The sequence below is a fragment of the Paramormyrops kingsleyae genome, chromosome 1, assembly GCF_048594095.1.
Source record: "Paramormyrops kingsleyae isolate MSU_618 chromosome 1, PKINGS_0.4, whole genome shotgun sequence".
NCBI classification, from domain to species: Eukaryota; Metazoa; Chordata; class Actinopteri; order Osteoglossiformes; family Mormyridae; genus Paramormyrops; species Paramormyrops kingsleyae.
Window position 1 is genome coordinate 21,032,548 of NC_132797.1, and position 13,988 is coordinate 21,046,535.

General features: G+C 38.4%; 1 protein-coding gene across 1 annotated transcript in view; it reads left to right on the plus strand.

The window, feature by feature from the left end:
• Positions 1–7,292, plus strand: part of LOC111841593 (V-type proton ATPase 116 kDa subunit a 1) — a 55,188-nt gene extending 47,896 nt beyond the window's left edge. The window contains exons 19-21 of the mRNA XM_072711721.1: positions 2,024–2,141; positions 5,210–5,381; positions 6,648–7,292. Of these exons, the coding sequence (XP_072567822.1) occupies positions 2,024–2,141; positions 5,210–5,381; positions 6,648–6,732 (375 nt within the window). The 3' untranslated portion in view covers positions 6,733–7,292. The remainder of the gene's footprint in view (positions 1–2,023; positions 2,142–5,209; positions 5,382–6,647) is intronic.
• Positions 7,293–13,988: the final 6,696 nt, after the last annotated feature.

A 13,988-nucleotide genomic window follows, 5' to 3' on the forward strand; every position in this document is an offset into this window, starting at 1 on the left:
AATGTTAATGCTACTAGTTTTGATTTTCAGCTAAAGGTTTTAACAAACAAGGTCCCTCTGGAGGTATTCCGGAATTCTGGATATTCCGATTCCCGGAATGACCAGTGTGCTGCTGAAGCTAATGTCTGCACATCCAATAATAACCACCTGGAGAAGGTAGGATATTTTCTCCAGTCCAAATTTTTGCTTTAAATGATCACACTAGCTTGTTATATCCATTCCTAGTCATTGTACAGAATAAACTTGTCCATTAGCTTTATAGGTTCGGAGACATTAAAACTCTTCCTTTCTTGTATGTACTCCTGTGAGTCATTCCCGTTACAAGTCCTGTGGATCAATCAGTGTTCTCTCCCCTTTTCATCCCTTTCTACTACATTAAGTTTTTAGCGTTATGCCTTTTAAAAATAATATAAATAAAAATGATAAAATTGGCTAATAATGACAAGACATTTTTTTTATGGGATGATACAATAATATAGTACATATGTATAGTATATACTATAAATAGGGGTACTCAGTTTACTTCTATTTATTTATTTATTTATTTTGTTGGGGGGTCAATTTGTTTGACCATAGGGGGTTCCCCTTGCTGTATTTTGCTGACCTGGGGTGCGAGACAGGGTGATAGTGAGGTCTGGATTGCATTGTGTTTTGGTCCGGAATATGCCATTTAATACCCCAGGTAGGAAACATATCATTATATGTATTATATGTATTGTGCATAGTATATAGTCTTATTAACAATACCAAAAAGATTCATGTGTGCATATTTCTTGGACTTAAAAAGTGTAGCTGATAGTAGTGCACAATAGACACATACTTATTCAAAACAATGACCCCAAACCCCCCCAACGCCCCAGTGGCCCAGAGCTGTGTAAGTGGTTGGAAAATAGAAGGGCAGCTACAGTACATGCCAGTGTAATAGAGTGTTTAATTAGCCATGGTTTCCTGGAAAGGACTTTGTCCCCCTGCTCTTTTAACAAATGCTGTGGAATATTTAGTAACTGCACTGAGCCACACGTCATTGATGTGATTTTCAGTTCTGAATGGTCTACCTGTCATCACCTGAAAACTAAAACTGTCCTATTCATATTTTACACCTGGATTTTATGTCAACTACTGTTGAGACATTCCCTCAGGGGCATCAGCTGACTATTGAAATGCTCTTTAAATTCTGGATTTGTCTTAAACACAAATTTAACTTGTAAGTTTCGTGACACGGAGTGTAGAATGACAGCTATGAGTTTTCGTTGTTAGTACCTATAAAAGTAAAATATTTCTGCCTACAAATTGTAAAGAAATTTGGTAGGAAAAAGGTAAATGCTTCCATAATTTCTCTTACAATGAAAGAAGCAGTGAGTCTATATTCCATCCATATGAGTGTGATGTCCGGGTGTCGACAGGTGAACAAGCAGGCGAGAGAGCCGTGAATAGGACGAAAACGGGGTTTAATCAAGGCAGACAGCAGACACCAAAACCACGTTAATGACAGACCTAGGGAAACAGACTTGAACGCGGACTAATATACACAAGACAAGCAGAGAATAACAGGCAACAGGTGACTACAATCGGGAATTAACACGAGGTAACGTGGGGGGCGTGGCACACAGGAGGATCGGACGAGCAGGTCATGACAATGAGATGCTTAAAAATATTTTTTAATGTCACACCAACACAATAACCTAATGTCACACCCTCATGTGAGACTATTACAATTAAAACAAACCTTAACTGTAAACATTAATATTAACTTTTAGCTAAAACATGAACATTATGCGCAGTTATGAATAGGTGTGATAAGGTTACAGCCTTGATGACTTCAGAAAATGTTTATCCTTTGACTCCTGTGGGTGAGGATATCTATTAAAATTGACACAAAGTGGAGCGGCTGGAAGCAGAAACGTCCTTGGATTATGTAAATATGAATAGGGATGGTGTTAATGCATATAATATAGACCCTTAAGAATGTTGTTCTGTGCGGTGAAGGCATGGCTGCAGAAGCCTGAGCAGTGTGGTTTTGCAGGTCAGCATGGGAGACGTCCTTGTGTACCAGGCCATCCACACCATTGAGTTCTGCCTGGGCTGTATCTCCAACACTGCGTCCTACTTGCGTCTGTGGGCTCTCAGTCTGGCCCATGCTGGTAAGTCTAACTCTACCGTGTAGCTCCTAACAGCCCATTTAAAGAAGTTTAGGAAATTCACTCTTTATATACCTTTTTAAATTGCAAATTAGTAGTCGCATTATTCAAAAAAACATGTAAAAAGATAATTTGATCATTAATCAAGAGTTTAAATTTAACTTACAATTAACTTTTGGTTTAATTTGGTCTCTAATAAGAAGAAGCATGAGGCACATTCGTCCGAGCTGTCAATGTCATCCTGACCTTGGAGATAGCGAGTGATTATCGTGGACTCCATCGAGGCACTGACTCAGAATTAGCACCCTGCCTCCGCTGCCAGCCGCCTCCTCCCCCAGGAGGGCTTTTAATAAACGCAGTATTAACATTTCTGACTGAGTCATAGTTCATATACTAGTTCCTTGTTTTATTATTCCTGTAACCTCTCCAGCTATATAAAAAAAAAATACAATGAAGTTCTGCAGTAGTGGGTAGCTCTAAATGGTCCCTAAAAGTATCTTCGACAAATAAGGACACTGTAATGACCCACCTGTCCTTCAGAAAAATGACCAAACAAAGAAGATAGAGGATAGCTATCAGCTGAAGATACCACCAAATGATACGGCCAAATGAGAACAAAGGAATGACCTCAATACGTGGAACGGGTTCTCGTCTGGAGCACCTGATGGATTTCTGCTAGTTAGAGTCTTAGCGCTTTGACAGAACTTCCTTGCAGTCACAGGGCTTCCATACTGCTGCTCTGGATACATATCATATGTTAACTGTATAATAAGGTCTTGCAATTTCCACCAAGACCCTTATTTGTACTTAGGCCCATATTTAACCTAAAGGGCTTTTTAATTAATTCATGGTCATCTTTTGGAATATGGAGGGCTAAGAGTGCCAAAATTAAATAAATAAATACACCAATAATTAATTAATTAAATGTGTCATGAATTGTTTAAAATGGGAAATATAAAGATAAATTATTACTTAAATGTGTCATGAATTATTTAAAATGGGAAATAAAAATATCGTTAATTAAATGTGCCATGAATTATATCTACCATTAGAAATAAAATCATTATTAATTAATTACATGTGTCATTTATAATTATTTCACTATTTATTTAATTTTGGCACTTTCACCACATCATGAATTAATTTTATCTGTCAGTGTGACCCATCAAAGTCAGTAGGCGGGTCACTGCGGGTCGTCAACCGAGAGTAACATCTGATTGGTTACCCTGTACAGCAAGTCAAAACAAATAGATCCCAGATAATGGATCGGTACGGGACCCGTCAACATACTCCGAGACAATAGATGGCAGTATTTGTTTTTACATTGCTACCTATAATAATCAAGAAGAAGAAGAATTTCGCAACGGCCTTAATTGAGCGATATATAGGTAGGGGTGTCTGTCACTACCGAAAATGTAACTTCCGCTACTACGCATGCGCACGCTTGCGACTTCTGGAAGAAGGCGTGCTATTTTTATGGCATCGCGTCACATTTCATCGTCTGTTGATTTTTTATGATAATGTCGACAGCGAGAGGAAAGAGAATTAACCGGATAATGATCGAGTCCTTCGACTTTAAAAGATTTTATTTCGCATAGGCCTTTAATGCCTAATGTGCTTCAGAAGGAGCGACGTAAAATACAGGGTATGGCCATCAATTTTAGTCAAAGGTGACATTACTTTAATGTTACCATTATGTACTACTCCCAGTTCGATGTGCTGTGAAGTTACTTAAACTAAGCCTGCTTTTTTCTCCTTAGTCATTTCTTTTCTTAATTGTATCAGTGTAATTACCACACACTCCTGTCAGTTATGGCAGCTGTGTTTTGTGGTGCTAAATGAAGCAAATTATATTTGTTTCTGACAGACGACCGATTGTTTTATCTTGGGCCAAACCGCACAACATAAACATTGTTTATGTTGTGCAAATAAAAGTTCTTAACTATTATTTTGGAGTGACTTTTTTTTTTTTAGAAAATGCTGTACATATATCACAGCCCCTTGATAAACAATATGGGTACACAAGATTGATATACACCCCAATTTTATTACGATTTCTAAAGAAAAGGCATCTGTTCAGCAATATCAATTGGGAAAGTGTAAGATTACTGTCCGGTGTTCTGACAAAACGTCCTACTTTATCAAAACATCCTACCGTAGTGCTAATCGATAGCCCTAACCCTAACTCTTACCCTAACCATAACCCCCCAAAACCCCCTAAAACTCTTACCCTAACCCTAACCCCTACAACCTAACCCTAATCCCAAAACGGTGGAACTGCACATGCGCAGAAAGGCTCGATAGCACGTCTCGATAGGTAGGATGTTTTGTCAGAACACCGGCACTAAAAGCAACGCGCACACAGATGCAAATATTACAATCTGCAAAGCAATATGGTTTAAATACCACAATAAAGTGACGGCTGAACTATAAATATAAACATCAATGACCCATCTCACAATACGTGACCAATGAATGATGATACACGACATCCATGCCCTGAATCACAGTCTGCCGCAAAATGTGAATACATGCGCAGTATTGGGCCTGGTCCATGATTGGTAGCGCCATGTTGGAAATGACACAGCTTCAGACCAAAACAATCGGCTGCACAAGATCCAGATAGATCATTGTTTGTCCCGCCTACTGACTTTGATGGGTCACACTGACAGATAAAATTAATTCATGATGTGCTGAAAGTGCCAAAATTAAATAAATAGTGAAATAATTATAAATGACACATGTAATTAATTAATAATGATTTTATTTCTAATGGTAGATATAATTCATGGCACATTTAATTAACGATATTTTTATTTCCCATTTTAAATAATTCATGACACATTTAAGTAATAATTTATCTTTACATTTCCCATTTTAAACAATTCATGGCACATTTAATTAATTAATTATTGGTGTATTTATTTATTTAATTTTGGCACTCTTAGCCCTCCATATTGGAATACTATAGTTGTTGTGTACTATAAGTAAGATTACGAAGCCTTTGTTAATAAATTTAAACCCATACATGTACATGTAATTTCAATGTTATCGCATGGTTCTACACACAGAGCTCTCGGAAGTGCTGTGGAAGATGGTTCTACGTTCGGCTTTAACCATCACCTCTGAACTAGGGTCAGTCTTGGTGGTAGTCCTCTTTGCTGGGTTCGCCATCCTCACTGTCGCCATCTTACTGATCATGGAAGGTCTCTCAGCTTTCCTCCATGCCCTTCGCTTGCACTGGTATGCACCTGGATCCATCCAATGCAGGGGGGGGGGGGGGGGTGTGGCATACGCAATCACAAATGTGGAAACAGGGAATTATTTAAACATATAAAATATGATCCATTTTGAAAAAATAATGCATGCTTTCTGTGGAGTATACTGTGTACTTTTGGTCGTTAATAGATTAATTTTTTCTGGTTCAAATGAGGTCAGTGCAATGCAAAGCACTGTGATAAATAGCTACCAAGATTGCTGAGTATAGCTAATGCTCTGGAGGTTACGAAAATAGCATTTAGCTAGCAGGAAAAAGTCTGAATAAGTATACAGACATTAAATGCTCCTACAGTCCTAGACAGTGATTCAGCCTAATTCTCAGTAGCATTTAATTAGGCCTATTATTTACGTGAATAATATTAATAATTTTTTACATTATTTGCAATGAACTTAAATAGCTTACTTACTGAAGTTCTGGTGATGTAAATGGACCCCGAAAAGCTACATTTAATACATTTAATTTAATTTAATTTATTTATTTAGAGTTGAATAGTCTTGCCCTTGATATTGTTTATGCAGAATTCCGGTGAATGGCATTCCTAATATCCCTTTCTTTTAATGAATAAATTGATCATTTTGTATTACACTGGGTAGTCGGAAGTTCATTTTGGGTTTGCAGTCGCTTGCCGTTAAGCTCCACGCTGTAATGTGCTGTGATTCCAGCTTGGTGGCTTGGTGGGTCAGCACGGTCACCTCACGCCTCCGGGGCGGCCCCTCTGAATCTGGGCTGAGCTCACTGAGGCCACTTTGCTTGTTCTGCTCATGTTGTACTCCAATTTCCTGCTACATGCAGATCAAGTGAATGGGTGACTGCAGATTGCCCTTTGGAAATTTGCCTGAAATTGATTTTTTTGTAGAGCAGTGCCTAAAGGAGCAGGCTCTAGAACGTCACAGACAGATATAGCCATATTAAAACTGAACAATAGACCAACAGATGTACTGACTATGGAAAAATACTATCTTGTCATTAGGAGGATTTTGGCTATTTGAAATTATCTTATCCATCAGTATATTCAGATTTTGTTTTTGAAACATAAGTGTCATGGAAAAGTTAAAAAGATGATAAATGTAAACATGCCTTTAATATGCTCCTTTAGTAGCTATTGAATGAAAAACAGCACCCTTTCCTGTAAAATAGCCTGATCTTCTTAAATAAATGTTTCTTACACATAGAGGGTACATGCAGTTCCATCTGATGTTTTCCCACCTTTTTCCTCTTTGTTTTACCAGGGTTGAGTTTCAGAACAAATTCTACAAAGGATCAGGATATGAATTCTCACCCCTTTCCTTCACCAAACTGCTTAGTGAAGACTGACCCATCTTTCACCAAACTGCTTATTGAAGACTGACCCATCTTTCACCAAACTGCTTACTGAAGACTGATCCATCCTTCACCAAACTGCTTACTGAAGACTGATCCATCTTTCACCAAACTGCTTACTGAAGACTGACCCATCCTTAACCAATTTGCTTAGTGAAGACTGACCCATCTTTCACCAAACTGCTTAGTGAAGACTGACCCATCCTTCACCAATTTGCTTAGTGAAGACTGACCCATCTTTCACCAAACTGCTTAGTGAAGACTGATCCATCCTTAACCAATTTGCTTAGTGAAGACTGACCCATCTTTCACCCAACTGCTTACTGAAGACTGACCCATCCTTCACCAAACTGCTTAGTGAAGACTGACCCATTCTTCACCAATTTGCTTAGTGAAGACTGACCCATTCTTCGTATGTGGAGCATAGGTGTATTTGAACAGGAGACTCTATTCTACTGTGATTTTTTTTTCCGTGTCCATATTTTACCATTTTCAATTCATCCATTTCAGTTTAGAAGATTGGCAAAGGAATGCTATTTATGTATGTGTTGTGCATTTATCTAGTGAGATTTTTCTATATAAGGTAGTTTATGTATTTTGACAGTATGAATTTTAAATGATTATATATACAGTAATAATGCACATTGTCAGGGTCAGCCCCTGCTGTGGTCCTTCCGTGTCCCTTCCCCGTTTGACCAGCAGGTGTTGCTGGTCATCCCGTTCTCATGTTAGTCTTTGTTCTCCCTTGTTGCCTGTCTGGTCTTGTGGCTCTATGTGTTGAGCATGTGGTTGTCTGTGTACCCTTCTGTCCTGAGTACCCTTCTGTCCTATGTTTGAATCCCACCTCCTGTTTTTGTATTTTGCTCCCTAGTGTTTCATTTGAGTTTCTTGTGTCTGATTTTGTATTTGGTTATTGGTTTTGTTCCTGGTGCCCTTGCTTGTGTCTTTACCTGTTCTGTAATTCCCCAGTGTTAGTTTGTTTCCTTGGTTAGTTCTTTAGTTCCCCTGTTTTCAGTGTCTTTGAGTTAATTGGTTTCACCTGTGTCCTGTTTCCCTAGTCTTTGTTAATCAGCCTCACCTGCCCTGTGTTAGTCCCGTTACCCATTAGTATTTTAGTTCCTGCCTGTGTTCAGTTCCCCAGTGGTTCATTGTCTACAGTATGTCTATGGTAGTTGTAGGTTGATGGGTTTTTTTTTTAGTGTTCTGCGTGCATTCAGTTTTTGTTATTTAGTCTTGTTTAATCCCCTTTCTGTTTTTGACCCCTTGTGGTCTTTTTGGTTTAGTTGTGTTTTCTGTTTTGTTTAATAAACCCCTTTCTGTTCCTGGAGCCGCCAGTGGGTCGTCCACCCTTCTTTTCGTGCACCATGCCTCGTTCCCACACCCGAGCCACCCGGAAACATGACAGCACATATTTAAATCCCCAGTCTCTACATACAATAAACAGTAAAATCTATGCTAAAATTATATTTTGAGGTGAATTAAACTGAAATGACGAAGATATATTCATCTTCTTGGATCATGGATTTTATCTCAAATTTGATATTCCCCATTTACTCAGTGAAGATGATGATGAGGATAAAATTATTAAATAAACAACAAAAAATAAATATCATTCTGGTTACTTACAAACAACGGTTGCCTGGTCCTTACTACTTTAGAGGGAATAAATTTAGAGAGAATAATTTTAAAATAAACATTTTTTATGATTATCTCATTACCTAAAAAAGTTTACAAATCTTATTGGCCAATCAGTGTTTAAGTCAATAATTAAACTCTTTTATTCTTTCTTATATTGTGATTCCTCTGAGAACTTATGTCCCTTAAGGGTGTATTCTTTGAGAACCACTTCATTTCTGCTATTAATTATGAGTTTGACATACATTGTAAGGAGGACCGTCTTTTTTATTATGACTATACAAATTGGTTTTGATAAATTAGCTTAGAACATTATCCTATTTCATCACTGGTACTCTAACACAGAAGCAAACTGGACACATGCACAAAACCCGACTAAGCTGATTTTACCTTCATCTATAATATACTTCCCTCTAGAACCCATCAGCAGATTCCGGTTCACAATAATGTTGTGAACCTTAGTATTTTGGATCTTCATTAGTGATCATGCTCCACATTTCAAGGATGACCTAGAAATGAGGGGAAAAAGCAGTCAGCCTGAACTGGGAAGACAACCCACCTAGCTAATGGTCAGCAACCAGACAGCAAGTGTAAAAAGAGGGAAACCAGAAATTCTGGATGTAATGAAGACTTTCTCATATCTAACTCACTTCCACTGATTCCATTTCATAATAATCCTATTAATATTTATGAATCTTTTAAATATATCGGTGGGACAGTAAAATCACTCCTCCTGGGTTGTGGCTTCATGTGCATGTGGAGCTTTCCCTGTGTCTGCAGAGGTTTATCCTAGTAGTAGGAGAACATGCAGTCTGGCAAACAGGTTTCCCATAATGCACTTGCATGCACCCAGGGCCCCCCTGCCTGGTGCCATGTGTTAGCCTGGGATCAGCTCCAGTCCAATTGTGACACCGAACTGCAAAAGCGATTATGAAAAACTGATGTTTGCATTAACATAGATTGTGCTCTTATTTACTCAAAATGATTTATTTTGGTTATTGTTCTCACTTTCCATCTTGAATGTGCTCTATCAAAAAAAAAACATGGATATATCTGTTCTTTTGTTCTTGTAAAGACTTATACAGCAGTTTTCTACTGATATGCAAAAAATTCAACCATTCAGCAGTAGCCTAGCTATTAGCAGTGTGAATACACTTGTATGCCTTTTTTCAGACCATTTATCGGTTATTGTTTTGTAGTAAGTGGGATTCTGTAATTTCCAGAATGCATCCACTTATTCGCTTGCACTTTTTAGGTAGCCTACTTGTTTTCAAATTTGGATTAGACATGCATTGTCTACTTTACAATACAAAGATTTTTTTCTATTGCAGGATACCCATGCAAACACATTATCACACAAAGGGTAATTTTAATCACCAATTCATCTTAATGGCATTGGTTTGATTTGGAGGATGAAATTTTTCAAAACAGAATCTGCGCATCAAGTGCACTGACCAACATGGATTATTTTAAAATTTTTTTACCCAGGCAATTGAACTTCGAGGTAAAAAAACAAACCACTTTAGTGACCCGGTATAAATTATATTGCTGTAACCCTGCATTGGATGAATGGTTCTGGAATATGATCCAGATGGCTTCAATGGTCTGTGATCCTAACTGCCGAAGTTCAGCATTCAACACAGCAAACACACTCACAAAGCATATCTTTCTCGATATGGCTTGTGAAAATTGGAGTAAACATCCAAAATCCAGCCACTGCCAGAGCAATTAGGAGTGACATATTGTATACTCTCACAGCAGAAAGTGGAAGGAGACATTAGCGGACATGCAGATGGTCAGTACGCTGTTAGGGTCCTGATTCTCTAAAAACATATACTGCAAGTGGTACAAGGTAAAATGGGCAGGATTAAGGTGGTGCCTTCAGCTTACTATCCAAAGAGATGAAGGGATAAAATTACAAGGGAGAGAACACCTGAGGTTTTCAGTCAGAGTTATTTAACAGTCTATGTCCTGCTTTTTAAAGGTGTCCCATGTAGGGCATTACCAGCTTGATGTTTAGGTACTAGAATGTTTAAAACTGCTTCAGCATTGTGATTCTATAGAAAATTAAAGTCAAGTCTACAACATTACCTGAGCATGAGTGTGGGGTAACTACATTTTAAATGGTATAATGGAGTTCCTGGTTAACTGCATCCTCAGCAGAACACTGAAAATAATATAGATGTTTGCAGACAGTCAAATAGCAGACACAAAAAAAAACATTTATGGTCCTCGGCATGAACATAGTCATACGTGAAATAACCTACAAAGACAAACATGACATTCTTATTATACTTCAGAGCTGCCTTTGAAGAGCCAGTGAAACAGTACACACAGACCTCCCAACATTGTAAAAGAAATAATCAGTGAAGCAAGGCTGCACACAGCACACTAACAGACACGAGTGGTCATTAACTCATCAACACTGACCACGGGCGAGCACTGGAGAATAAAAGAGAGACCATCTCATTCTGAGAATCAAGTGCAAATTTCATCAGAAGTAGAATAATATTGTTTCATCTGTGATTGATTCAGGACAGAATAAACAGAAGCAAATGAGGAAAAGAGAATCATTTATACGCACTCTAAAGTGGAATGTGCCCAAGAGGAAGTGAAGAGTGACTATGCTTGACATGTCACATTGGATGCTCAAAGACAACTCAGTGCTGGCAGAGGAGGGTGTTTCGGTCAGTCTCCAGGACGAATAACCTCCAAATGTAACAGACAGGGGTATAAAAACAAATCGCACAGAGGTTATCTCAGTTCACTTGATTGAAACACAAATTAACTTTGCCTTTTTCACATTGACCTGTGGAGGTAGTTTAGCTGGAAGATATTATGCCTTTGGATGACAGCATTTCTCATCCTGAGTGAGACTAATGGTAAGCAGGTCAAAGGATTATTGCATTATTGTTAATGGATTGATTTCAATAATGTAACCTACTTCTAAGACACAATGCAGTGTGATTACTTTTTAAGTATCACACTGAGAGCTGAGCTGGAAATTACAAATAATCACGCTTAAATGAAGTTACATCGGTCATTTGATGCTGGTATAATGTAATTTTCGGGAGCCTCTCATTGTTGTACAGGAGGCTTTGCTTGTTCAAACACTGAGCTGATAGCACTCAGGCAACAGGAATGTTAGGATGATTCTAGAAAGCAATACCAAAGATTTCCAGGCCAGCAGGGAAATGTAATCCTTCCAGAATGTTCCTCGGCATCCGCTCAGAGGGATGTGCCTTGAGAGCTAACTCATCTTCATTTTAAGGGGCAGAATCTCCATTTCGAGGTTGCCCCGGAGCCTCAAACCCCTCACCCTGTCCGATAGTGTGACTGAACCCAGCAACCCTGTGGATACCGGCTCACACTCAGCCCACAGGATATGTTTTTGAGAAAATCTCTGTGTTTTGGGAATGTAACAAAAGTTGTATGAGGACTGAGCGGGTTTAGGTTCCCATATGATGAGGAAGCCTGACTAGGTCATTGGCAACAACAAATGGACTGAGTGAATTTTGGAAATTTGCTCTTCAGTCACCCCAGCTGAGGACTATAAGTGCAGATATGAATCTTCAGTAAACTATGAGCCGTTTCTGACGGCTACATCTGGCCACAAAACTACAGCTACAGGTGCATCACTATGTGCCACATCAGTCAGGTTGCTTAACAACAGGTGGCCTGCATCTATACCCCCAATGCACTGTATCACACACTGTTACATCACCACTTCTGCATTTTACCAGTATTAGTTTTACTACATTCTTGTATATTTGCTTCTTTTTCATTGTTGGGCATATTTATTTATTGTTTGCTCATTCTTATATTGGACTGTTTGTCTTGCCCTGTCTTGTCCTGCATTGCACTGCTGTCTGTCCAATGTCCCCATGAACCTGTCCCTTCCCCTGCAACTTTAGCATCAGAATTTCACTGTACGCCTCCCAATGCATGTGACAGTTCAATTTGAAACTTGAAACCAATCCGACCATCCTGTCAAACTCACATTCCCTCTTACCTCATCACTTCCCAAGGCACTTAATCAAGGCACCCCGGCTCTTTACCTGGAAGGAGCAAACCATCCATTTCTGAGAGACCTCTATGATCTTTTTTGATTGGGTGTTGAATCCCCCCCCCCCCCACACACACACACACTTTACACTTGGCACTGAAATACTCAAGTACATGGAAATATGGAAGACAAGGTTGGGTGAGGCCAAAGGTTGTATGCATAATTTATACGTTTAAAGTAATTTGAGAGAAACCCAGGGAACAGGATAAATGTACAATGTAAAAATTAAATCTGGCTGGGATGGTAAATTTTATTTTTTAGGGTCTTTCAATGAGTGTTTTTAGTGCATCACTAATTCTTAATACACCTTTTTAATATCGTATTAATGTAGGTCTATATTATATATGTATGTAATATTTCCTATTTTATTTTCATTTGTTTTTATTTTATTCTATTTTATGGCTTTCTGGGAAGCGCAGTTTTGTTGTGGATGCACAATAACGATACAGATATTCTATTTGATTCTATTTCCACATCCATCAACAAAAAAGAGGAAATAATCTTGATCCATCCAGATTTGATCCATCTGTGTTTGAATTTGCTGTTGTTTGGCATAATAGTATAATAGACGTAATTATTTTCCTGTTTTGTATAGAGGATTTACTGACCAACAACTCAAATGTAATGCTTTAGGCATAAACAGAAAGCAAAAGCTGGTTTGTATGAACAGCTCTGGGGTCATGTGTGGGACTTTTGTGGAGGGGGCACCCAAGCCTGGTGTTAAGGACAATTTAACAACAACTAACCCTTTACAGCAGCTGAGAACATAGATTTAAAACCAAAAGGTTGCTGGTTCAAGTCTTTGGGGAGTCTTTGCCTAGCCTTAGGCAAGGTGTACTTAACCTGAATTGTTACAGTAAAAATAGCAAGTTAGATTTAGTTAAAGTCATGGCAACCTAATCGTGATAAAGGACCCATAATTTACATTTCAGTAATTTAGTCCCAGGTTACCTTTTGACTAGAAAAAAAACATTCTACCCTGTTGCATTACATTAATTTCAGACACATTTATGTATTTATTTAGGTTGCCATAATTTAACGTCAATTTAACCTAAATGTTAATTTAACCTAAAACCAAAATCTAGGCTCCTTTTTGGTTAATGCTCTGCACCAAGAGCATTTTTTTCTCTCATAGTTTTCATTTTTGCAGACGTACTTCCTCATAAGTGTATTACAATCAGAGTTACCTTGACGATTCATCAGATGTCATATATAACATGGTCTGCCTTGATAAACATGCATTATTTATTCTGTACAGCCTGTTTCACTACAATCTCCCATCTGATGGCTGCACCACCGTTATTGACTGGCAGGACAGGCATGATCAATAGTTTATATGCTTCTCATCCAGTTCTTGTATTTTTCATCAAACAATCAGACTTGAACACACCAGCCAACACCGGGGGTCTTAAGCTACTATCAGCCAGTACTGGTGCATGTATAAAGCCATAGCACATACTGTACAAGCATACCACTGACACCTCTAACTTGTAACTGTTTTTAAAGATGGCATTTTATAGACCACTTTGTTACAAACCAATAAAAGTCA